The sequence below is a fragment of the Thamnophis elegans genome, chromosome 10 (assembly GCF_009769535.1).
Source record: "Thamnophis elegans isolate rThaEle1 chromosome 10, rThaEle1.pri, whole genome shotgun sequence".
NCBI lineage: Eukaryota > Metazoa > Chordata > Lepidosauria > Squamata > Colubridae > Thamnophis > Thamnophis elegans.
Window position 1 is genome coordinate 10,660,032 of NC_045550.1, and position 27,541 is coordinate 10,687,572.

The following is a 27,541-nucleotide window of genomic DNA, read 5'->3' on the forward strand; positions in this document are numbered from 1 at the left end:
CTTGGCGACTTTAAGTCCTATGGACTTCAACTCCCAGAATCCCCCAGCCAGCAAATGCTGGCTGGGGAATTCTGGGAGTTGAAGTCCAGACATCTTCAAGTTGCCAAGGTTGAGAAACACTGCTCTAGGCATTTCCCCCCCTCAATTCCAAGTTCTATGATAGTTTATTTATATTCAGTGGTAGTCGTGCTGTATATCTTTCATAAGATTTGGCATCAAATCACAAAGCAAAATAAGAGAGAAAACCTTGATTTATGAAGTTTTATCCACACGAATGCTTATTGCATATTTCGCCAAGGTTGAGAAGATATGCTGGCTGGGGAATTCTGGGAGTTGAAGTCCACAGGACTTAAAAGTCGCCAAGGTTGAGAAACACTGCTCTAAATGAAACAAACTGGGAAAATAGGTGTTCCCCTCTCAATTATTCTACTGTCTTCTTTCCAACCTGCCCGCCTGGCCAGCTCCCCCCTCCCGTTCATACGAAACTACGGGTTCTCTTTCCCCCATCCCTGGCGTGAACTAGGAAGCAAAACACTTGCGTTTTTAAACTCCAACGCAACGTGACTCGGAAGACCTTACCAACTTTCAGGTACGTGGACTTCAACTCCCAGAATGCCACTCCCAGCCAGCAGGAAATTCTGGGAGTTGAACTCCAGACTGCTGAAAGCCGTCCAAGTTAAGAAACATTCCCTTTCTATCGTGACGCTGAGGAAGGAGAGCGAGAGCGAGAGAGAGAACTGGGTTGCGCTGCGCTTGCGCACTGCACGATTTCCTGAGTGGTTGGCGACCGCGGCCATTTTGTGGACCCTTTGGATCAACGCCCCCCCCCTTCCCCTCCCTCCGCGTTCTATTGACTCCTACCTTGGGGGCTGCCGAGGCCTAAGATAAAACGGGAGGCCTGGAGCGGCTCGGTTGTTTTCGGCTTTTGTTTTAATCGTGTCTCGGAGGTCTCCCTCCGCTTCCCCGGGCTCCCCCCCCCCTTCGGCGCAGCATCCTGGCTCTGCCTGGGAGCAGCTTTCCCGTAGCATGATGGAAGACGACGGACAGCCCAAGACCCTGTGAGTGAGACGGGGAATGGGGTTAGCCGCTCGGGAAGTGGGTCAAGAAGCGATGACAGGAGGGGGATTCTCTGAAGGAGCGTTTGGAGGGAGACCGGGGGGAAGAAAGCGGGACTCAGGATGAAGGGGGGGGGGGTGAGAATCGCGGCACGAGAAGGAAATATAAACCTCGCCTCAGTTTATGTGATGGAGGAGTTGGGGGTTCCCCACAAAACGTCATCAGGGCGGCTGATAAATTGTGAAGGATATAAACTCAGAGTAGACTTGGAGGGTAACGGGGAAGGTTTGTGGAAGGTGGTGTTTTTTTTTTAACCAAATGTGTAAGGTCAGTAGCTTGGTATATTCAAATTGCACCGGCCATTTGGTAACATCGGTGTGCCTGAAACCCTAGAAAGCCTTTTCTGTGGGGTGGTTATCAGGAGGGCCATTGGCAGGGCTTATGGCATAAGATTTGTAGATTTGGCGTTCCCTCTGGCAGTAGAAAAGTTTTGGAAAGTAATCCCGACTTGCAGTGAGGGACCTCCATCAGATAGGAAATACATTGCCCGTTAAAGAAAGCTGGAAAAGACCAGAGGAAAATGGATATATGTTTAAGTAGATATGTAATTTAAAGATTTATAAGACTGCTTAACTCAAGACAGTGTGACTCTAGGCTGTGTCACCTACAACAAAAATCGTCATCGTACAAGCAGCGCTTAGTATATAAATTACATAATCTAAAAATGTGAAATATGACAACCAAGCAGAGACCATAATAATAAACCTTAGAGTGGAACTTCCCCACTCTAAATGCTTTTTTAACCAAATGTGTAAGGTCAGTAGCTTGGTATATTCAAATTGCACCGGCCATTTGGTAACATCGGTGTGCCTGAAACCCTAGAAAGCCTTTTCTGTGGGGTGGTTATCAGGAGGGCCATTGGCAGGGCTTATGGCATAAGATTTGTAGATTTGGCGTTCCCTCTGGCAGTAGAAAAGTTTTGGAAAGTAATCCCGACTTGCAGTGAGGGACCTCCATCAGATAGGAAATACATTGCCCGTTAAAGAAAGCTGGAAAAGACCAGAGGAAAATGGATATAGGTTTAAGTAGATATATAATTTAAAGATTTATAAGACTGCTTAACTCAAGACAGTGTGACTCTAGGCTGTGTCACCTACAACAAAAATCGTCATCATGCAAGCAGCGCTTAGTATATAAATTACACAATCTAAAAATGTGAAATATGACAACCAAGCAAAGACCATAATAATAAACCTTAGAGTGGAACTTCCCCTCAAATGACTCTAAATGCCTGAGGAAGAGCCAGGTCTTAAGAGCTTTCCTAAAGACAAGGACAGTGGGAGGTCTGTCCTAGCAATAGCAATAGCAGTTAGACTTATATACCGCTTCATAGGGCTTTCAGCCCTCTCTAAGCGGTTTACAGAATCAGCATATTGCCCCCAACAACAATCTGGGTCTTCATTTTACCCACCTTGGAAGGATGGAAGGCTGAGTCAACCCTGAGCCGGTGAGATTTGAACCGCTGAACTGCAGCTAACAGTCAGCTGAAGTACTGCACTCTAACCACTGCGCCACCTCGGCTCTATACAGGTAGTCCTCAACATATGACCATAATGGAGCCCAAAATTTCTATTGCTAAGTGAGACATTTATTAAGGGAGTTTTGCCCTGTTTTGCAACCTTCCTGCCACAGTTAAGTGAATCACTGCAGAGTTGTTAACATGAGTAACATGGTTTTTAAGTGAATCTGGCTTTCCCAGATTGACTTTGCTTGTTGGAAGATCACAAAAGGTGATCACATCAGCTTGGGTCTGTGCAACTGCCATAAATATAAGTCAGTTGCCAGGTGTCTGAATTTTGATCACATGACCTTGAGTGTACTGTACCAGCTGTAAGTGTGAAAAACAGTCATAAGTCACTTTTAATGCTTCGAATGATCACTAAACAAATGGTCGTGAGGACTACCTGTATTAGAGGCGGGGGCGGGTGGATCATTCCAGAGGGCAGGGGCAACCACAGAAAAAGCATGCTTTAAAAGTCCCATGAAGTGACAGTTTAAAAGAAGCAATCTGGAACATATGGAACAGGGAGATGGAGAACATAATCCCTCAAGTAATGTTAGTAAGATATAATATTTAATAATGACATAAAGAAGTTGCAAGGCTTGGAACTCAGAAAGTTTGAACAATATAGCAAGTAAAATGAATATAACTTAGAGAGTTTGCAAAACAAACCACTTTGCAAGTGAAAATTGGAGGGCCTTAGTTAAAGGAGGTTATGCTCAACAAAAATATTAGTATGTGAAAAGCATCCCAGAAGTCAGAACAGTACAACATGATAGTAGTGATGCTTTACATAAGAAAAAAAATCAAAATCCTAAGGGGCCATTTTGTAAGGCCAATTGAAGATTTACAAAATAATGAAAGCTTTTGAATTTTATTGGCTTAGATAGGAAGAACTAGGAAACAAGGGAAGTATGTAATTGATTTTTAAGTCATTTTTGTTCTGGGTTACATGCTCAGGTGAAACAATGATGAGCCTCCAGACAAAATCAGACGCAGAACAGCATTAGGTTAAGCTTGGGGAGAAAGTGTAAAAAATTGTCAGTTTGCTGTTTAAGAAAGTATACTTTAGCTGTTAAACTTAGAATTGTTTTACCTACAACCTACACAGCTGATAAGAGACAGAGAACCTAGCTTGATAATATTTATTATTAACAAAACTGATAAAAATTTGTTACTAAGTTTGTGTTGTTGAAAATGAATAAAGAACACATTTTAGTGGAGTAAAAAATGTGAAAATTTTAATTTAAGGTTTCTTGAGAGTATATAAAGAGTAAAAAGAAAAAAAGTACAGAGAAAAAAGAAAAATGTATTAAAGCAAATAGTTAATTGTAAAGAAATAACTTCATCATCATCATGCCAAAAACAAAAAAATTCAGTAATTTATCACTTTGGAGATTACCTTGCTACAAAAGATCTCTTCTTCCCCGTAATCTCATCTCTTATCTGTAGACTAATTTTAAAATCTTTTCATTCAGCCCTAATCAGCAAAAGTCCCCTAAGGGTTAGCAAAAACAATAACATAGTTTAACCTTGATAAACTATCTTATTTCCCCCTCGCTTTTAATAATCTTGATATCCCTTTAAATAATGGCCTATAATTTGCTTTTTTTTTCATTTTCTCTTCTCAGAAATTACTTCAAAACTTTAACAAAAGTTTTGTAAATCCAAAATAGGAAAGTTATGCAACTTGCTCTTCTGGTTTGTTTTTTGTATATCCTTTTTAATTGTTAAGACATTAGCTGGCTTCATTTCTATAGCCAATGTAACATGCAACATAATGGGGTCCATGCTATTAACCCAAATACCAGTTTCAGATGTTTTGTTCTGTTATGATTCAAAATGCAGCTGTTCCACATAGGAAAAGTATTTTGCATATTCCATTCTGTTTCAGTTGCTGTAAATGTCTTGTTTCTTAGATTTGGGATATTTTCAGTTGTCCTAGTGTCAGAATCAGTATAGAAGGTGGATATTCCAATTGCTGCAAAAAGAAGGCTATGTGGGAGGGATTTGGGACAAAACAGTAGGCATTTAAGGAACTAATGTCACAAGCCATTTTGGATGTAACTACCAATAGAAAAAGACTAATTGGAATCTTGAAAACAAATTGGACTGCTCAACTGATACTTGATGCTTCTGCAGGTGGTGACTGCTGATAAGTAATTGGTTGTCTGCCAGTATCTGAGATAACCTCCACATCTTATTCCAGTTTAGTTTCAAATTTGATTCACCAATAGTCTGGTGTTGATTATAGTTAGAAACAGAAAGGCATCTCCCCAGTCCCCATTCCCTGCTTTTCAAAACAGATCTCTTTTGAATTAAAAAGAACTTAGTTAATATTCCAGAGCAGACTATATAGTAACACACTCCACCCACCCCAAATTACTGCTGCTTGGACATTGAATTGGTACAACAACTTCTCTCTCTTACTATAATAATCCTCTATTTCCCCAATAGACTTTCTCAACCTGTAACTGGGGATGCCAGACTTCCCCATCAGTAACTAGAGGATGTCCTTTTATTTCAATCTCCATACCTTTGGCAGAAACTCACCTACTGCCCAGAAATGGCCAGTGTCTATAAGATATTAAGAAACCTGGGTTACATTCAATGCATTCATATGTTGGAGAAGTCATAGTGCAACTAGTCCATGGCTCAGTTCCTGAGAGGCTACACATGGGCTTATTTAGTCTCTGTGCACTTGAATTCCAGTAGGATTCATCCATCAGTCCTCCAATGGCTTCCCACCTATTCTCAATCCAACTGACTCAACCTATTTATGCATGGCCAGTCATAAAGTTCCTGGATCTAGTGTCTGACCCAGCTGTGTCAAATGGTGTACTGTCTGAAAGGCTTCTGGATTCATCACACATATAGCATGGAGGTGATGTTATGGCCAGCAAGCTATATAGAAGAAAAAGGCTATATTCATAATGCCATTACTTGAATGATAACTACTATCTTTTTTGTAGGAAAGTTGGATTTTGTGTTTTTTTGTTAACGTGTGTGGCATTAAATAAATGTAAATAAAAATAGATGGAATGCCAGAGGTGTGTGCTTATGAATGTACTTTCACCACTTTGCTTAAGTTCGTACACAAGTGATGTACAGTAACTACAAAAAGTACACATTGCTTTGATCTGCTCTTTTAAGGGTATGTACTCAGCATATGCCTTTGACTCCTGATGGTGATGTGATTCAGGATATTTTAATTTATGCAGTGAATGTTTTCATCTTCAAAATCATTCTAAAAACTTCACTGTCAACAAGAACATGTAGAAAGTGCACATATCTAAATAAATTCAGTAGGTCAGTGTTTTTACCAACAAATTCTATGCTGATGGCATACTTTCATTGTTAGTTCTTTTATATTTTTTGATTGAATGCATTGAAAAGCAGTTTATCTGATAAGTTGGAAAGTGGAGTTTTTGCATTAGTGTTATGGTATCATTCATACTCATTGCACTGTATTGCATTATCTGGTGCCTTTTTATGGAGACTTCAGAGAACATTTCAGTGTGCAAAAATAATTTAGCCGCTTAGCTTGCTAAGCTTAGATGTGTGAACATACTTGCATTAACAGCATACAGTCCATGCTGTTGATGCAAGGCATAGTGTATTTGCAATTTTGTTGCAAAGGTATTTTTTATTTATTGATTTTGACCTATTTGCTTTAAGGTTTTTTTAAACCACTTCAAGCATAAAGATTGCTGAGAAGAGTGCATGACGCATGAGTAATCTTTTATTGTGTTGAGTGTTGTAAATGTAATGCACTACAATGTAGCATAGACTTATTTATAGAATGTAAATGCTATATGCTGGATATTTTGTGCTTCCCAAAGTGAAGCCCTAGGCCTAAGGAAAAAATGATAAAGCTTTTTTAGAAACAGTCCATGTTCCTGTCAGACTTAGCTTTGGTATAATAATAGAAATTTGGAAGGGGAAGTATATTTAAACTGATTTTAAAAATCTTTAATGGATTGGCATTAATTTAGTACTTTTATTCTAAGGTGTCCATCTGTCCTGGATGAATTAATTAATTGAAAGGTTACCGTATATACTCGAGTATAAGCCGAGTTTTTCAGCCCACTTTTTGGGCTGAAAAAAGCCGGCTCGGCTTATACTCGAGTCTACAACTGGATCCGGCAGTGCTGTTGCCTGTTGGAGGAGGAGGGGATTCCTTCCTGCGAGACCCCGTCCAGAAAAATGCGGGGAGCGGCAGCGGAGCCCCGGGGCTGCTTCTGCTCCATCCGCTGGACTGTTTCCTCGCCTGCCCGCCTGCCCGCTCATTCATTCCGTTTCCTAGCCTGCCTGGCCACTTATTCGTTTCGTTTCCCTCCCCTGCCTGCCCCCTCGTTCATTCCATTTCCTAGCCTGCCTGGCCACTTATTCGTTTCGTTTCCCTCCCCTGCCTGCCCCCTCGTTCATTCCATTTCCTAGCCTGCCTGGCCACTTATTCGTTTCGTTTCCCTCCCCTGCCTGCCCCCTCGTTCATTCCATTTCCTAGCCTGCCTGGCCACTTATTCGTTTCGTTTCCCTCCCCTGCCTGCCCCCTCGTTCATTCCATTTCCTAGCCTGCCTGGCCACTTATTCGTTTCGTTTCCCTCCCCTGCCTGCCCCCTCGTTCATTCCATTTCCTAGCCTGCCAGGGGAAGGATACTATGAAATCCCCCAAATCCTCCCCACTCCAGGGATAGGATACTATGAAAGCCCCAGGATCTCTTGTCTTGCTGGGCAGTCTGCGCCAGCCATTCCCTCTCCTCTGTTAACTCCCTTCCATTCCACGTCCGAGTCAAAGGACGGCCAGTGGCTGCTGGACCTCCTGATGGGCCAGAGGTCTGTCTGTCTGTCTGGATGTTTGTCTGGATGTGTCTGTGTATGCGCGTGTAGTCCGCTGACTTCCACGCAGGTGAGCCGCTGCAAGCCTCCCAAACGTGACAGGCTCCCAGCTTGGGTGGAAGAGTTTGACGCCCTTCCCGGCTTTGCTCTCCTTCGGGGTTAGACTCGGAACCCGAGGATGCCGGGTTCCAGTCGCCCCTGGCGTCCGAACCGAGAGTTGCCCGGCGAAGTTCCTCGGTGGGAACTCCGGCCGCTGCCCACCCGTGGGGAGAGAGGGAAGAGCCCCGAGCGAGCCGCCTCGGTTTGGCAACCAAACCCATCCAGCCTTTTACCTCCCGTCCCCCCGCCCGCCCGCTCGCAGCCCCCTCCCCGGGCTGGCGCCAACTCCTCCCCGTGCCCGGCCTCCAGCCGAGGCAAGTCGGTGTCTCTTTAAGCTAGAGAGAGGAGGGGAGGGAAGGCAGGGACCAGCCGGCTGACAATGGGCCGGAGCGGCTGAGTTGGAGCAAATTCCGCGGCGGAGGCGGCGTCCCAGCTCCAGCGGCTCCGAGGCGAGCGGCTTGGCCCTTCCGCTGGGCGCTCGGAGATGAAGGCGCGCTGGCGCTGAGTTGAGCGGCGAGCTTGCCGAGCGCGCGGCTCCGGGAAGCCCCCCTTCTCCTCCCTGCTGGAAGCCGAGCGAGCCCCGCCGCCCACGGACTCCCGCGGCCGCCCCAGGGCTCCGGGAGGCAGGACCCGGAGGCAGCCCAGCCCTGCCGCCGCCCCGCGCCCTCCACCCGCTGCGCGAGAGGGGACCCCGCTTTCCCCTTGCCGGATGCGTCCCTGGCGGAGCTGAGCCATGCGGCGGAGGCTCCCGCTCTGGTTCCGGAGCTTGCTGTGCCTCTCGCCGGTCCTGGTGGGACCTGCGGCAGGTAAGAGGCGCCGTCGAGCGCCTCGTACAATGATTTATGTATGAGGTTTAAGTGACTGAGACACACTCCTGGCTACGCAGCAATGTTATTTCTGACTTAGTATACTATGAAATCCCCCAAATCCTCCCCACTCCAGGGGAAGGATACTATGAAATCCCCCAAATCCTCCCCACTCCAGGGGAAGGATACTATGAAATCTACATTTCCTCCCCACTCCAGGGGAAGGATACTATGAAATCCCCCAAATCCTCCCCACTCCAGGGGAAGGATACTATGAAATCTACATTTCCTCCCCACTCCAGGGGAAGGATACTATGAAATCCCCAAATCCTCCCCACTCCAGGGGAAGGATACTATGAAATCTACATTTCCTCCCCACTCCAGGGGAAGGATACTATGAAATCCCCCAAATCCTCCCCACTCCAGGGGAAGGATACTATGAAATCTACATTTCCTCCCCACTCCAGGGGAAGGATACTATGAAATCCCCCAAATCCTCCCCACTCCAGGGGTAGGATACTATGAAATCCACATTCCCTCCCCACTACAGGGGTAGGATACTATGAAATCCCCCAAATCCTCCCCACTCCAGGGGTAGGATACTATGAAATCCACATTTCCTCCCCACTACAGGGGTAGGATACTATGAAATCCCCCAAATCCTCCCCACTCCAGGGGTAGGATACTATGAAATCCACATTCCCTCCCCACTACAGGGGTAGGATACTATGAAATCCCCCAAATCCTCCCCACTCCAGGGGAAGGATACTATGAAATCCACATTTCCTCCCCACTCCAGGGGAAGGATACTATGAAATCCCCCAAATCCTCCCCACTCCAGGGGTAGGATACTATGAAATCCACATTCCCTCCCCACTACAGGGGTAGGATACTATGAAATCCCCCAAATCCTCCCCACTCCAGGGGAAGGATACTATGAAATCCACATTTCCTCCCCACTCCAGGGGAAGGATACTATGAAATCCCCCAAATCCTCCCCACTCCAGGGATAGGATACTATGAAAGCCACATTCCCTCCCCACTCCAGGGGTAGGATACTGCAAAATCCCCAATTCCTCCCCACTCCAGGGCAAGGATACTATGAAATCCCCAATTCCTCCCCACTCCAGGGGAGGAAATAAATATTCAAAAACATTATTGGTATCTATTTTTATTTTTGAAATTTACCGGTAGCTGCTGCATTTCCCATCCTAGGCTTATACTCGAGTCAATAACTTTTCCAGGTTTTTGTGGTAAAATTAGGTGCCTCGGCTTATATTCGGGTCGGCCTATACTCGAGTATATACGGTATATGTTATGTGAGAGATCAAAAGCACAGAGCCATCCTTGTCATGCTCCTTTCAGTTAAAATACTGATATTCCTCTGGCAACTACTGCTTCAGATTTCAAGGAAGGCTATGCCATATTTAGGCTAAAATGTAAATGCTCACTAATTGATAGCAAAAATTAAAATAAGCAGATAAGAATGAACAAATATTCATTACAGCTGTTTGATTGTGGTAATGCATATGAACCACACATTTCAAATCCTTATGATAGCTGCATGGCTGTGCCTGTACATATATGCACATTTAGACAGAGAACAGTACACAGAATACTTCAAGAGCTTGGAAAAAGGTATGGCTGCTTTAGTAATTCATAACAGGCATTTCTTGCGCACTCCTACACATTCCTAAGGAACTGTATTATAGGACTTTTGCAGCCCGAATATTGACCAATCCTGTGCAATTTAAGTCCATAAAATTAAAAGACCACTTTTATTGTAGAATATGTTTTTATTGTTTTTATAGACTACAGGTTCAAAATAATCTTTGCAATTCAGCAAATTATTATTCAGTTTCTTACTCAGTGAATAAAATTGAATGTAGTATTTTCTCTCTTATTCTAAATGTATAGTTTGATTTCAGGAGTTTATTCAGTTTATTTCTGAATATCTGTCTCCCATTTTCTTTTTCTTCCCAAGCTCATGCATGAAGCTCCATTTGTGTGAGTGGTGGGTGCTCGCACGGAACCATCCATTCTTTCCTGATTCACCAAGCTAGTTGGGGAACGCTGATGTACAGCAGTAGTGTCAAATTCAAATAGGAGCCCTGGTGGTGCAGTAGTTAAATGCAATATGGCACACTAACTCTGCCCACAGCCTAGAGTTTGATCCTGATGGGTTCAGTGCTGACTCAGCCTTCCATCCTTCTGAGATCTATAAAATAAGACCCAGATTGTTGGGGGCAATATGCTAAACCACTCGGAATATGCTGTAAAGCACTATAAAGCAGAAAATGACTCTGCTTTTGTGCTATTGCTGTTGCTAACTAGAAATGGGGGTCATTAAACTATCTATAAAGACTGCATTTTGACTTATTTTATTTTATTATTAAAACATTAAAATCAGGTCAGAACTAGGCATAACTATTACATAAAAAGAAATGTATGTTTTACAAAATTTGACTTTGTTTTCAATGTTTGTGTGTGTATGTTTATGGATGGGGGAAACCTATATGGTTGCTACCATAGGAATCAAAACCAGCTTAATAGTAGTCTCTCCGTGTCCACGTGTGTGTGCATACATATTTCCCAATTCCACTCTGAACTTCCTCCTAACCTATTGTCAAATTATTGCACAAATCCTCACTATCATGTGCAATGTTCCCTCTAATTTCTGACATCCCATATGCAGGAAATACAGGTAGTCCTTGACTTACAATGATTCATTTAGTGACCATTCAAAGTTACAACGGCAATGAAAAAATGATTTATGACCATTTTTCATAGTTAAGACCTTTGCAGCCTCCCCATGGCCATGTAATCAAATTTCAAATACTTTGAACTGTTTCATATTTCTGACCATTGCTGTGCCAAGATCATGTGATCCCTTTTTGCAAACTTCTGACAAGCAAAATCAGTGGGGATCTGATTTTTAACCAGAATCACGTAAAAGCCAGGTTACTAATTATCAACTGCAGTGCTTAACAACTTTGGCAAAAAGGTGATAAAATGAGGCAAAACTCACTTAACAAAAGTCTCACTTAACAGCAGAAATTTTGGGCTCAATTGTGGTCGTAAGTTAAGGACTACCTATAATTGTTCTATGAGCTTTTTCCAAACCAAATGCTTCACATATTTGTGCATCTCAATATGAGACTGTGAGTAAATTGTAGATATTTGTAATAAACGCTAAAATGTTTACATATTTCCTAAAGTATAAACCAGAAAGTTTAACAATAGGTCACATTTCCCCTTGAAAGTTGTGTGTCTCCATCATTTTGGATTCCTGGCAGCTGCTCCCTGCACTTCTCTTGGCAGTCTTGTTCAGAAGTGATGTGGCAGTTCTTTTCTTCCTAGGAATGAGACAACCCCTGGCTTTGTACTAAAGACAGAAGGACTAGCACTATCTCCTTCTTGGCTGATACTTCAACCATTATACCAAACTCCACGCATACATGCGTACAAATGATAACATCACTACTAACTGCAATCAGTATTTTGTAACCATTTAAATTTCATTCCTTCTTTCTTTCCCATTTGCAATTTGATGAAGTAAAAATTTAGAAAAAAGGAAGAAAAGCATCAAGCACTTAGATTTCCCCCTTTCATTATCCCCATTCTTTTCTTTTTATATTTAAGAACTAACTTAAATTTTATATTACAATATTGGCTTTAAAATTGATATTAATTGAAAATAAGAGCCAGGGTGGCGTACTAGTTAGAGTGCAGTATTGCAGGCTAGATCTGCCGACTGTCAGCAGTTCAATTCTCACCGGCTCAAGGTTTGGTTGGAGTCTGGAGTTTGATCATGATGGGTTCGAGATTGACTCAGCCTTCCATCCTTCCAAGGTCGGTAAAATGAGGAACCAGATTATTGGGGCATTAGGCTGACTCTGTAAACTGCTTAGAGAGGGCTGTAAAGCAATATGAAGTGGTATATACTATAAGTCTTAAGTACTACTGCTATTGCTATTAGTATGAAATTAACAATGATCAGGGACATTGGACAACCTGAAACCCTACAGATATAAATCTAAACCTTTTTTGGAGGGAGGAGGAGGGCAATGAATTCAACTTGTTTCAGAGAGAAAAGAAAGTTTAAACTTGGTTTGGAGGAGGAGGGGAATTTTGAAGGGAGGAAAATAAGTTAATTCAACCTGTTAATTCACCTCTTTCATGGTGGCCATGAAAGTCTGCCTGCTTGCTCTGAGACAGGAAGGCAAATAGCCAAGCTTGCTGCTTTAGTTTAATTGCTCACGTAGGGTCATTTGGTGCTGCTGTAGTGTAGTGCTCCTATTCAGTTCATACCAAGGCAGTGCTAAGCAGTTCTCACTGTTGCAGTTAAGGCAAGGTGATGAAATTTGGCAGGACTTCTTACAAATCATGAGCCCCTGGTTATATGGTGGTTGGTGACTAAATGTATTACTTATTTATTTGTAATGTATTTATAAGTATTATGGCATGTTTATAAAATTGATTTTTTTATACCAGCAAAATATCTTGGCAAGGCATAAATTAATGACATTAATATTACCTTTTGTTTTCTATAGCTATGTAGGAAATCTTTCCAGAGATGTGACCGAAGTCCTTATACTTCAATTATTCAGCCAAATTGGACCTTGCAAAAGCTGTAAAATGATAACAGAGGTAATATGTTCTCACAATCTAATTTATATGAAATCTTTTTAACATTTCACATAAAAGTAGTTACTAATTCTGCTTTAACAAAAATAAAGTAAGACTGAAGGATGAAATGACAATTTAAATGTTTAATTAAGGAGGACTTCTATGCAAGCATTGACTAGGATTATAGCCTTAGTTAATTTAATTGACAAATTGATTAGAAAAAGGTTCTTGTATATCTTAAAATATATGCTTATTGAGTCTTCTCAGCCCCTCATGAAGATTGCTGTAAGATCTCTAGTAATATATTTGTTTAGTTTACCACTATTCTTTGAATGAAGGCTGGAATGAATACTCTTTATGCAAAATAATTCAAGCTGTATACATTATTTAAAGATTACTTCGATTGCAACATTTTCTTTGTGACAGAAAAAAGATAGAGTATAAGCAATTTTTTATTACTATTAATGAATATCAGTCATTACATAGACTACTATGAATATCAGTCATTACATAGAAAAGTAGTTGGGTTGCAACTATGTTTTTTATGTATCTTTATTTGAATAATTTATATTTTGTTAATACTTTCAGATGAACATCAGAATAAAACATGTTTTACTAGGATTTAGCCTTGCTTTTTACAGTCCCATGGATGACCAAAATATTTCTTTTTAGAGAGGATGGAACTTCAGAAAGAGAAAATCAATATTCTGTATTGGACAATTGAAATTGACTTGACTGATTCATTTAGTTATTTTCAACAAGTTATATCTTTCATTATTAAAAAATAAAACTTTATTTTGATGTTACTAAAAAACTAGAATATGGATTTTGAAGTCAGCTGCATAAATATTTACATAAATTATAGAAATTAGTATTTTCAATATGAAATATTTACAATCTACACCCCCCCCCCCCAGTTTTCATTAAATAGAGATTTTGTGGGAATTAGGACCATTTAAAATTAGGTTCTTTTTAAGTGCTAAGAAATTAGGGCTATAAAACCTGGAAGAATGTTCCTCCTTTTTTATTTTAATAGCTCCAGGGAAGGGATCTATTGCAAGTACTAGAACCTTTTTTAAACCTGAAAGTCTATTTCTAAATGGGTTGAAATTACAACAGATACAGTCCAATACTGCAATTTGCAATTTTGAAAATAATCATCTTGACCAACCTTTTCTAGTTCACTAGCCATTGACTGGTTCTGAAATCATAATGTTCATTTTTAGCTAAGTGTGATGTCTTAACTTTTATCACAGTTGTCTCAATATTGACAACAATCTGCTTTGTGTACACAGTATATCAAAGGAAATATATTCCTGATTTTAATTCAAATTCATATTCTGATTTTTTAATGGCAGATTTGAGGGCCTTTTTATATGTTATCAATAAAACAAAATGGTGCAATAGATAGTTCATTAGAAATTTAGACCAAAATACTTTTGTTGGTACAAAAGTACCAGATTAGTCAAAATTGTTCTATGTAATATTTCTCTGGAGGTTGGGTATATAGACTGTAACATTTATTTTTGTGTTTTAAATATTAAAGATTTATTTATTTCTTAGCAACTACCATAGGTAACTGGTAACATTTATTTTGCAGTTTTATTTATTAAATATAATATATCTACTTATGTAGATGTAATATATCTATATAACCTGGTTCATTAAAATATGACGCTAAAAATCAAATTTTTAAATGATTTGCTGCATTTTGCTGTAATTTTCTAATCCACATTCTTGCTTTTAATGCCTTGTGAAATCTGAAACAATCACACACATCCTCCCAAATCTGGGCTTTGAAATTGGTAAGTACCTGGAGCTGAATATGTTTACAAAGGAAATAGCTCCAGTTATCAATAAGCCTCCTTTTCCTTCAAAACTTACATAATTCTATTTGTAAAATTTACAGGAAGGAATGAACCATTTTAGAAGCACACATATGTATAACCTAACATAGTAGATGTAATCTTATCCCAACTGTCTTCTGGATCCAGTTCCACCACAAGCTGCTATTAAAACTTCTTGATTCTAAGTGTGTAATCCATCATGTCATCTAAACAGTGTGATAAATTTTCAAGAAAGGCTGTTTTGAATTGAACCTGCATTTTCATACATGATGACCTCTAGATGTGGTTCTGTGGATGCTATAATTTGAGATATTCTTTTGACAGAATAGACAACAATTCTTACAGCTACTTTGTAAGCACTTATGGTAATATTTTCTTTTCTAGCTTTAAGTAATATATTTTCCTGGATTTTCTTCTCAGCAACCCGATAGCAGAAGAGTCAACTCTTCTGTTGGATTTTCTGTTTTGCAGCATACAAGCAATGACCCTTATTGCTTTGTGGAATTTTATGAACACAGGGATGCAGCTGCTGCATTAGCTGCTATGAATGGGAGAAAAATTTTGGGAAAGGTACGTTGCAAAAGAAAAAAGAATGACATGTAGCAAATTAAGTAAATAGGTTATGATTCATGGCAAGGATTTTTTTGTCCCATTTTTAAATTAGAAATACCTTGAAACAATGTTTCTATAGAGAAAAACACTCATTTTGTTGGAATTGATCCTGTACAGCCTCTTCATCGACATAAGAATTATGCCAATACTGATAATTTTTTTCATTATTTTTAGGAAGTAAAAGTTAACTGGGCAACAACACCAAGTAGCCAAAAAAAAGATACTTCAAGTAAGTAAATGTTCTGAAGCAACACTACCTAAGCCATGTATTTAGTTCGATTCAATGGTGGGATTCAACTTTTTTTACTACCGGTTCTGTGGGTGTGGTTTGGTAGGTGTGGTGTGGCTTGGTGGACATGGCAGGGGAAGGATATGGTAAAATCTCCATTCCCTCCCAATTAGCTGGGACTCGGGAGGCAGAGAATAAATGAAGGTGGGACAAGTCAGAGGTGGTATTTACCTTTTCTCCAGAACTGGTCAGAACCTGCTGAATACCACCTCTTGTTAGATCGTATTCATTGCTTTGGTAGTATAAGAAAGTTAAACTTTTTGCATATAGAAGCAATGCATTTCTATTTTTTTCCTCCAGATCACTTTCATGTGTTTGTGGGAGATTTAAGTCCAGAAATAACAACAGAAGATATTAAGTCAGCATTTGCTCCTTTTGGTAAAATATCGTAAGTACTATACTTTTTACCTTAAATCATTAATACAAATAGAATTAAAACGCAAGATTGTTCTTCTCTTAAGTCACTGTCATTTATTAGGCAAAGATTATTTACATAATGGCATGTGAATGGTGTAGAATTATTTTATACATTTATTGTATTATATTATTCCACAAAAGTATGAACAAGGTTTCTGCATCAGTTCTGTTAAAAAGCTGTGTGGTTTTCACACTTGCAAATCCATATGCATTTTTATGGGCTGGGGTATATTGTGGGTAAATGAAGGCAAACCTGATGATTTTTGTGGCTTATAGAACATAGTCTGATATAAGCTGGAAGTTTCTTATAAATATATACAGTAGGTAGTGTTGGACTGTGTAAGTTCATAGCCAGTTGTAAAACTTCATTTCATGCATTTTTGAAATGGTAGCACTACATTTAGGATTTTTACATTTGAAAATTAAAATTCATATCTTTTGATAAACTTTTGATAAAGTAAAGAAGTCTTGTTTTAGGGATACGTTAATTATGCCAGTCATAAGTATCTTTCTCTGTTGACAGTAGAACTTTGGGACTAAATTTCCAAATATCTATAGCTTTGTAAATGAACATTTTAAATTTTGCAAGTGTTCCTTCAAGTGCTATAGTATGCGTGTTTGTTTTATTATTTAATCTAATTTCTTGAAAAACCTTCTCCTATTGTTTTCTTTGTCTTTTTAACAACATCAGTACAAAACCTGAACATCTTGTGTTACTTTACAGGAATGTATTTCTGCTATAAAGCATATTTTCTCTATGTTTTCTCATATTTTCAAATGCAACAAAATCTTATTTTGTCTGTTTGATTTACTTTGCTTTTTATCTCAATGTGGTAAGTACTGGTACTGTTTGCAAGCCACTATTAAAAGATTTAATATAGGTTGCTATTTCTCAATTTTGATTTATACCTGAGACCTGCAGTTTTTCTAAAGTCCAAGTCACAATTAAAAGTAATAGCATTCTGATTATTTTGCAGAATTGCTCATAAGAATGGACAGGATCTTGAAGCTAACTGCAAGGAACTGTGCACACTGGAACTCAGTTGTAGATTTTTTTTCTCATTTCTATTTATTCTTATTATACATTATTTATATATACATATCTTAGTATTTACATTTTAACATTCTATATTCAGTGCAGTTCTATATTTCCAATCATTTTAACTTACTCACTAAAAATTATGTGTAAAATTTGTTGTCTTCATATTGGTGAACTTAGCATTGTTGTTAGTTATATTCGCCTTTCTTAAATTTCTGAAAATGTCAATTTTTCAAAATTTACAGCTGCCCAAACTCCAAAATGATGGTAGAGAATTGACCAAGAAAAATAAAGAAATCTGTTAACAGGCCATGTATGCCTTTTAATTCCTATTTTTTTCCTCTTTTTCAATTTTTTAATATTTCATATTTTATATCACTAGGCAGAGGGCATTTATTTAGAAAATGCATGGTAAACATAGTTTTAGAAATGTTACAGTAATTTATAGTTCAGTAAACCTTAGAGACCCTAGTCAATAGATAATTAGAAAAGGAAATTCTGTTCCTTTTAAAATTTCAAATTTGAACGATTTAGTTGTAGAAAGTGCAGGATATATTGATAGGTTGCATGTTTATTACATGTTATTTTTTATTTTTGTCCTACTGCTTTTTTCTAACAGGAAAAGAAGTATTAGGCAGAATTAGGAATGGTTATAGTTAGGAGTTACTGAGTTTATATTAGGGAAAACTATGCTCACAATACAGTGTGTGTGGTTCCTTTTAGTTTTTATTTTGAATATCTATAATATTTCCTCATATAACTGTGCTTCTCTTCCCAGGGATGCACGGGTAGTTAAAGATATGACAACAGGAAAATCAAAAGGCTATGGTTTTGTTTCATTTTATAATAAATTGGTGAGTACATTGAGCAATATAAATCATTGCTTCATACTTTGTGAGCTAATTTATGAAGGATGCAATACAAGCAGGCAGACATTTATAGGATACTAGTTCATAGCCCACTTTTATAACCCGTTGGTTATGTGAAAGGCAGAACTTTTTATAGCTATAGTTATATGGTTGAGTAATGTTATATCGATCCTTTAAACAAGAGACAAAAATATGCCTATTTTTAACTTTACTAGTAATAGAGTGCAGATATCTTTTGCAGGGCAGTTACTTCTTATGGAAATAAGGAGAGCTACAGTATACCTACATGGTATACTGTCAGTCTCTACCTAAAAGTGTCTTAAATGTATTGAGTTCTTCAAATGTGAGGTGGAATATTTGTGGCGTTCCAGATGATGCTGAACTAGAATTCTCAGCAGCCCAACCAATATGGCCAATAGTAAGAACCATTGGAAACTCAAATTCAGCTGCATCTGGAAGCCACAGGGCTTTTTCTTTTTCATTCAGTGTATTCATTCCGTTACTGTTCGTTAATTTTTGGGAAAAGCTATTAGTACCTAAATTGATCCATTACATATTTTCTGAGCAAAAGACAAAGCAACAAAATAGAATGTATGTTTTAATTCTTTTATTTCAAATTTATGATTAATTTGGGTCCGTGTGGTTTTTTTTTTAAAAAAAAATTAGGATGCAGAAAATGCAATTGTGCATATGGGAGGCCAGTGGTTAGGAGGTCGTCAGATCAGAACTAACTGGGCAACACGAAAGCCACCTGCTCCTAAAACTACACAAGAAAGTAAGTGAATTTGGGCAAGAATGAAATTCTGTTTTTAATTATATTAACAGAGTGATTTTTAATAGATTACCTCTGTCTATATAAATATCTGAGAGCAATATTGAATATGGATATTTAATATTTTGCATCTCTTCTTGATATTACAAATGTATGTACAGTTCCATAAATAGTTTTGGTAATATTTGCTTTTGTGCATATATTGTTAGTTGGTTTATATGCTTTTCCATTTCGTTATTGTGAGTTTGGACAGGTAAAGGGAAATTAAAACTAAGAAACAATTAAAGAATTGCAATCATTGTCAATTAATATATCATGTGGTAGAGATCCAAACAGATATTTTCATTTGCAATTGTTAAATAAAAAATAACCAATCCATAGGACTCACGCCAACCCTATACACCTGACGAACAACCAGGTGCTTCCCTTAGCTGTATGCTTTACAAAAGGCCATCTAGATATCTGCATGTTGATGGAGAATGTGTGTGGATGCCCGTGCTCAGGTGGTATGCTAGGACAGAAGAGATCCACAAAATGGCAATACAATTAAAAGGGCCCCAAGAATGCCCAAACCTTGTTGATTTTGGCAGGCACGGAGAAACAAAAAGAAGTGGTTAAAGCAATAGCTAGGTTCTAATCTCTCTAGGTAATAACCAGCGTCTTGAATTGCAACAAGAAGTTAGCATGAGTAGTTCCTCCTAAATCAGCAGTGGTCAAAATTGATGCACAAGATAAACCTATGGAAAGACTATCCCAGTCTTTGCTCCTACTTGCTCCTTAAGTAGGAACTACTATCCATCAGGATTTCTGAATTGCACTCCAACTGTGGGGAATGCAACCCCATTTAGAGTTAATGATGAAAAGTATCCTGATCTGATACCCCAACCTTCAAACACCAAGAGATAAACTTGATATTGTCGCTTGGTTAATGTTGGACATATTGGTTATTATAAGCATTCTAATGATACTTGTTATATGTTGACGGATGACCTCATCCAGCAGCTTCATGTATATGTCAGATAGGAGCAAGAGGTATCACACAAAATAGAAATATTGGTTGATCTCTCTCTGCCACCTCTGATTGGAACCAGTTCTGGAGAAAGAGAACCATTATAACTCCATGCCTTCTACTCTCAATCCTGAGACAGTTCAGAAATGTACTGAGAGATGAAAACCAGAATGGATGTACTGTCTCCAGCCTAAGATCGCCAAACTCACCAACAGATGTAATCAGTGCTATGTGACTGCTGTAACCAGATCTGAACACCAGCTAAAAAAGTCCAAATAATCCATTTCTTCCAGAGCTCTCTGAACCACAAGCTGGTCATCTTTTCAGTGACCTTCCCTAAAGAAGGAAAGATGGAGGCTGTATAAAAAATTATCCAGTTCCATTGGATCTAATGGTATCTTCTTGAGAAAATGAACCTTCTTTCACAATAGGTGGAAACCATTAACTACTGCTTGAACTCAACTGCCTCACTTTTTGGAGGCCTGGACCAAGTAGATGAGTTATGAATCAGAAATACTGAGATGGGATCAGCTTAAAGCTTTGAGGACCCAGGCCATTTCATCAGGATTAAGAGATTTAAACTACTCTCAGATAACTAGGCAAGACCATTCTCAAGCAGCTCCATAGACCTCTATAGGTAGACGACAAGCAAAACCAAGCAAACAACCAATCTGGCAGATGCCTAGAATAGTTTTCATAGTGATTCTGCAAGTATTCCCATTGTTCTTCCTTAACAAAGAGGAACTGGCTCACCTTAAATGCAGCTGTCAGTCAGCCCTTCATCTACATGGCAAAGGCATATCCCTGCCCAATATTTTGCCACTCTTATTGCCATGAGATAAAAGTTCTTTCTCAGCAAAGTTTTGATTTTGTTTCTTATGTCATCTTTAAACATTTTCAGTGTTTTGTTAATAAATATATTAAAAATGATATTATATTGAAATTGAACTACCAAAACATGATTTGATGACTTGAAAAGAGTTGAATTTAAGGTTTTTCCAATTTATAGTAGGCTGAGATATTGTGACATACTGTATGTTCATTAATGGAAATAATAGAAAAAAAAGTTTTATCTTGCAGATAACACAAAACAATTGAGATTTGAGGACGTAGTAAATCAGTCAAGCCCCAAAAACTGTACTGTCTATTGTGGAGGAATTGCCTCTGGATTAACAGGTGAGAGTCACATTCATCTTTGCAAAGATTTTAATGAACTACTAAATACTCACATGACTAACACAAGTGTTAATATTTTTAGATCAGTTGATGAGACAAACATTCTCCCCTTTTGGACAAATTGTGGAAACCAGAGCTTTTCCAGTTAAAGGCTATTCTTTTGTGAGGTAGGACAATTATCATTATTTGCTCTGAACTTAACATAGTACCATGTTGGCAACAAGCAAACATAACTATATTTTAGCTATTGTATCTGAATTACTTTCATTGTATTTCTATAAAGTAGTCCTTGATTTATGACCATAAAGAGCAGTGGCGGTGCAGTGGTTAGAATGCAGTACTGCAGGCTACTTCTGCTGTCAGCTGACTGCAGTTCAGCAGTTCAATTCTCACTGGCCTTCCATCCTTCTGAGGTCATGCTGAGTCTGTAAACTACTTAGAAAGGACTGAAAAGCACCGTGAATATAAGTCTAAGTGCTATTGCTTTTGCTATAATTGGCACCAGAATGTTGGTTGCTGAATGAAGCAGACATTTAAGATATCATGTGACCACTTCACTCTACTACCGCAATCCCAAGTCCTCTGGTTACAGTGGTTAAGTAACCTCATGGGTTGTTAAGCAGGAATAGTTCAAGATAAGGAGCACAGGGGTTAATTAGATGGTTGGGGAGGCTTCACATGATTTGGAGAATGACATTTCTGCATAACCATGAGTATGGAGTCTGCTTGGACAGTGGCACAAGGGGACCTCAGTAGGATAGTCACACCTTCAGTACTGGAGAAAAACAAAAGGCATAAGTGAGATCCTTGCATGTGTTAGTGGTGTAGGGAGAAGGCTGAAGCCTCCTGAGCCTAGTGAGCAAAGGAGCAGGCTAGGACTCCTGAACCTGGTTAGTCAGGGACCAGGTAGAGGTCCTATAGGCCATAATAGTTTGATATGGGAGAAGATACAGGTGGACAAGGGCATTTGCAGCACTCCTGTGGTCATAAATGTGCACGGACTGCCAAGCGTCTTAATTTTCAGCATGTAACCATAAGGGCGTTGTAACATACATAGCTTTGGGCATACGTTGCAAATCCCTTTGTTTGGGACTGTTGTAATTTTGAACAATCACTGAACAAAGTCAAGGACTACCTCTAACATCAATAATTATGTCAGAGGTTGTTTGGTATTGCCGGGGCAGCGCGTGTCTGTGCTCTATTATGTTTGCGTCTTTGTGGGGTATAAGTTTAAGGCCAGGAGCTGTCCCGTTTTGTTCATCTGGAAACCATATTTTTGTAAAATATTTACAAAAGGAAATACAGAAAATATCCAATATCATACATGTTAAAAAGAAATGTAACCTTAAATATTATGGAATTATATTAAGAAGTTGTCAAAGTCAATGGCATACCTAATTGTTTTTTAAAGAATTTAAATACATTGCTTCCTTAAAGACTGAACCTAATCCCCCTGTCTGATTACTGACAGATAACAACATACACTGTAGCAACAACTTCTTCACTTTTGAAATGTATTTGGTATATTCTTTGAGAAAAGACATGTTGCTGTTAAGTTCCATGAATATTGATAGCATATATGCCAGGTTTAGTGATAAACAATTGGCTGATAGCCTTTTAACTGTACTAGATCTTCTGAAAAAGTAAACTGTTGATAAATGAATTATTTCATTCTTGTTAAACCAATGCTATAAGGTTAGAGCAGGATAATATAATAATATTTTACTTCAGAACATTTTTTTGGCCTCAGGTTTTCAACTCATGAAAGTGCAGCGCATGCAATTGTTTCGGTCAATGGAACTACAATTGAAGGTCATGTTGTTAAGTGCTACTGGGGCAAAGAAACACCGGATACAACAAAAGACTTCCAGCAGGTAATGGACAGATTGCATTAAAGTGTTGTACTCTCTATATCCTCTGTTGTGTGCATTTGTCCAAATCTGTGAAATCAGTTAGTGGAATCTTATGCATTAAAATCCCACATGGAATTCAATTTTAGACATAGAACTTATACTACGTTTGGCTTTTTCTCCAGTTTTTTTCATAAGCACATATTAATTAATATTGTTTATATAAAACAAATTGTTTAAATCTATAGGTGGAGTACAGTCAATGGGGACAATGGAGTCAAGTTTATGGAAATCCACAGCAATATGGGCAGTATATGACAAATGGATGGCAAGTGCCACCTTACGGAATGTATGGTCAAGCATGGAGTCAACAAGGGTTTGGCATTGAGTAAGTACCTCTGCTCAGAAATTGATGCATGCATATGTCATTTTCCTGGGATAGGAACTCTTGATATTTGCTTGTTCATCATTAAGACAAATGTTTTTTTTTCTAAAGTAGTAGTTCGTTACTTAAAAAAAAAAATAGAAAAAACAAAAGGAACAAAACACAAAAATAATGTACATTATAAAAAGTTCATAATAAATGCTTTAAAAAAGTTTTTAATTTTAAAAGAATTAAGCAGTTGTTCTAGTATTTTGTGTATCTGAGAAATTGAAAATGCTGCTGGTCCAAATAATGCTGTTAACAGATGTAGCTATAATATTGTCACTAAGTTACATCTGTGCTAAGAGACAAATATTTGTCTCTTAGCACAGTGTATAATAAAATTCATCTGTATCATGTTTCTAAAGTAAAGTGTTAATTTTTATCTAAGTATGAATTTCTGGAGGGAGACTGATTAATTATAATGTTATGTGAGTGAGCAGCAGTGAACCATAGATTTACAAAAGCACAATCATATGCAACCATAACCTAAGCCAAATGGGTTGCACTAGCTTAATACACACATCTTTTCAAATAAGTTCACTGAGTTATGTTCTGTTCAGTTGAATCAAAGATGTAAATGCAAATGAGGCCCTCTTAGTGTATCTGATTGCCAAAGCTTAATGTGGCTACTGATAATTTGAATTTTCATAATTAAATTTGTAATAATGAAGTAAACACTTTTGAGTTGCAATTTATCCCACTCTACCTTGAATTGAATCCCTATCTATACATTATTCAGAACACCAGTCTACCTTTCAATTGCTATTCTAAGTAAATTGTTTACCAAAGACAATAGAAAACTGCTAATTACTGTATTTTTCAGAGTATAAGATGCACCAAGGTTTTGAAGAGGCTGATTTTAAAAAAAGGTTTTGCACTCTGCAAATCTCCCAAAAACGCCCCGTTTTTCGCAAAAATGGACCCATTTTCCCTCCCCAAAAAGAGCATGAATAGCCTTTAGGAGGCTTGTAGAGTGCTCCTGTGGGGGGAGCAAACAGAAAATAGCCAGTTTTCCGCCAAGAAAAGGGCATGGATAGCCTTTAGGAGGCTTGTAGAATGCTCCTGGGGGCTGGGGGGGGGGCAACATTGAGCAAAACACACCCATTCTTTGCTCATTTCTGCCCTCCCCAGCGCCCAGGATCTCTCTGAAAGTCTCCTAAAAGCTATAAATGGCCATTTTGGTGAAGGGGGTGGGGTTTCGGGAGGCAAAAATGCTGTATTCAGTGTATAAGATGCACCCAGATTTTCAGCCTCTTTTTTGAGGGAAAAGGGTGCATCTTATACTCCCAAAAATACGATAGTTTGTTTTGCGAGGTAGTTGTGGGTAATGATGTATATATTCATTAAAACAAATAATATTTCTGTCATGATTAAAGGTTTACAGGGGGTTAATTTTCATCATCTAGTAAGGGGTATTATTGTAGTTAAAATTGAAACAGATGAGAATAATTACAATTTTCTTTTCCTCTTAACCAGTCAAACACCACCTGCAACCTGGATGAGTGGTTTTGCTGCTCAGCCTGCCCAGGGACAAGCTGCTCCGGTAATACCTAATCAGGCTGGCTATGGTATGGCAAGTTACCAAACACAGTGAGCTTAGAACTCTGCTTAGAAGTGTGATTTCAAGACAGGTTTCGTTTTCCAGTGATTTTTCTGAAGCCTGAAATACAGACACTGGGGAAAAGAGGGGAAGGAGGCAAAACGGGAGGGGGCCAAGACAGAGAAAGAAACAAAGAATATTTATTTTAAAGAATGAAAATGTTTGGACCTTTAACACAGCATTTGCTTTGATGAAGGACACAAATATCTTCAATTTATGCCTTTTTAAGTTTTGTTCATGATAGATATGAACAGGTTTTCTTTATGTACAAAATTTAAAATAAAGTCATTAAAAACAATTCTGACTGCACAATTTGGTATGTTGGGAAGAAATGCTTAACATTGTGGTTCTTAGATCCATTCCATTTTCTTTTGTCTTCAGCATTTTATATCAGGTTTTGGAAAAAAAATATTAAAGATGCTTTTAATTGAACATTAAATCCTGATCTTTTTCTGTGGACCAAAGATTGCATCAAAGGCAACAATATATTCTTCGTTAATTTCAGAGCCATTATTCAGAAGAAATATTCATGGAAATATTTTTAAGTTAATTTTGAAATATTTGAAGAACCTTGTGTAAATATTTTGGTTTGGTCTGATCAACATTACCTGTAGTACTATCAGATATTTCTGTTCCCACCCAGAGGAAAACTACAGCTTTTCAAATTTATTTTACTTGAAGCACATATTTGCTTTTACTTTAGAGGTGCCTTTTTAATTTTGTTTTTTAAGCATCATATATGCCCCTTTGTATAACTACCTGCCGGGTTTAGTATGCTCTGAAATAGAAGGAAAAATTTTATACAGCAAGTTATTTTATTCTGCTGCTTTTTTGCAGTGCAGTAATATAAATGAACCATACACTTTCAGAACTAGCTACTACATAGAATGAAAAAAATATATTCAGAAAGCCTTATTTTTAAATTGATAAATAACTCCTTTTGTCACCAGAAAACAAATTATTTTACTTTATGCTACTTACTATGTAAATTATTAGGCTACTATTAAGTACCTATGTTTTAAAAATGACACTTTAAAAAAAAATATAGGAATATTTAACCAAAATATTTTTAATCAGATTGAATAATTTTTAAAGTAAGACATTTTAATAATGTCATATATGTTTAACAGAACTGCGTTTGGAATAATGAACAATTTGAAGTATGAATTAAGTGTATTTGTTTTTTAATTATTTTGACTTGCATTTCACAAATTTGTATTGAAGCTAGGTTATTTGTGGATTAAATATTATTGGGATAAATAATGAAGTTGGAAAAATGTTACATAGGGTTACTTTTTACTTTGTGGACATACTGATACATAAATTTTAAGTTGAAAGTGAATGAAGACAGGTTACAGAACAATCTGTGACAGCTAGGTGGTGCAAATGATTCATCTTTGAATTTATAACATTTGAGATGAATAATACATGCCATTGCATCTTGGTGGATCTATGCCAAAATATGTATGAGTATATATGTTTGGTTGGTTTCTGAATAGAAAAGTGTTGTTTAATAGATCACTATTAAATATATACTACATTACAGACTTAGCAGATATTGGGGAAAAAAATTATTCCAAGTGGGAGAAAGGTTGGTTAAACTAATCTCTCTCTCTTTTTGAATAACAGATCATAGCGTTATTATCACAAATGTTTTTGCTATGTGCAATTTATTGATCTATGCTTTGGTTAAAATATTTTTAGGAATTCTGAATTTCTATTATTTGCTTTGAGGATAGGAAGATTAAAATAGTATTCACGTACATCCTACTAAGTCTGTATTATGATCTTTGGCAATTTTAACCAAATAATATTTTTTGTTGGTATACATAAAGTGTTAACAATGTTTTGTTTCAGACTGTGGACAACCCGATCTTTTCCGGGTTGGTTAGTTTCCCAGTGGAACAAAATTGAATACAACTTGAGTGTTCTGCATAAAACATAACTCTTAACAGTTTGGTTTCTACATCATATGGGAACAGTGGAATCCTGGATCAAGATGAGCCTCATTTTTCAGTTGAGGACCCCCATCTGACTAATTTCAACATATAGCAAAGTTGGTCAGATTATTTTTTTAAAGAAGAGTTTAAATAAATCAACAATTTAGGATATGTTTTTTCCCCATTCTGTCAAGCTTAGCAAGAGGTAAAGTCCAGAGCACAATTGGACAAGGCTGTAGACAAAGCACAAGCAGTTATCTTTGAAAAGCAGAGTTTAGAGCAAATTGTGCTTTACAAGCTTCATGGCTGTACCACCATCAGAGCTCACTTGTGCATTTAATTATTGAAACCAAATGGTATGTTTAATTTCAGTTGAATTTAATTTTATTCATGGAGGAATCATCATTCATTTATTTTATCCAGGTCATTGTATCACAGATTTTAAAAATGTTTGACCTAAATATTAAAAAGTAATGTTTCTTTCAAATTTACTTTGACCCATGTTAGAGTCATGAGATGAGAAAAGCTATGTAGTTTTCTTAGCAACATTATAAAGTGATTTGCCAGTTCTTTTTTCTAGGATTTTATCTAGCCTACAGTTCACAGTTGTGCTGATGGATTTCCATCTAAGTATCAACAAGGTCCATCTTTTCAAGATCAACCAAGCTCAGCTTTATTCTGTCAAAACAGTTACAAAAAAAAAA

The 27,541-nt window shown here is 37.9% G+C and overlaps 1 protein-coding gene across 3 annotated transcripts; it reads left to right on the forward strand.

Annotated features, from left to right (window-relative positions):
• The first annotated feature begins 741 nt into the window (after positions 1 to 741).
• Positions 742 to 27,541, forward strand: TIAL1 (TIA1 cytotoxic granule associated RNA binding protein like 1). 3 transcript variants are annotated; one of them, XM_032225020.1, is made up of 12 exons: positions 742 to 1,058; positions 12,915 to 13,011; positions 15,309 to 15,407; positions 15,624 to 15,678; positions 16,039 to 16,126; positions 17,973 to 18,048; positions 18,730 to 18,838; positions 20,925 to 21,020; positions 21,103 to 21,187; positions 22,771 to 22,894; positions 23,119 to 23,258; positions 24,774 to 27,541. In XM_032225020.1, exons 1-12 carry the CDS (start codon positions 1,027 to 1,029, stop codon positions 24,889 to 24,891), a joined length of 1,119 nt encoding a protein of 372 aa, XP_032080911.1. In that variant the 5' UTR covers positions 742 to 1,026; the 3' UTR covers positions 24,892 to 27,541. The 3 variants fall into 3 exon arrangements, with proteins under 3 accessions (XP_032080911.1, XP_032080910.1, XP_032080912.1); XM_032225019.1 differs by having other exon boundaries at positions 744 to 1,058; positions 15,258 to 15,407; XM_032225021.1 differs by lacking the exons at positions 742 to 1,058; positions 12,915 to 13,011; positions 15,309 to 15,407; positions 15,624 to 15,678; positions 16,039 to 16,126 and adding an exon at positions 17,279 to 17,507.

Excerpts from the sequence above, each read along its gene's own strand:
- TIAL1 (XM_032225019.1), top strand. The coding sequence starts at position 1,027 with ATGATGGAAGACGACGGACAGCCCAAGACCCT. Across the intron at positions 13,012-15,257 it reads GCTGTAAAATGATAACAGAG|CAACCCGATAGCAGAAGAGT; the intron begins GTAATATGTTCT and ends TTTTCTTCTCAG. Across the intron at positions 21,188-22,770 it reads AAAGGCTATTCTTTTGTGAG|GTTTTCAACTCATGAAAGTG; the intron begins GTAGGACAATTA and ends TTTTGGCCTCAG.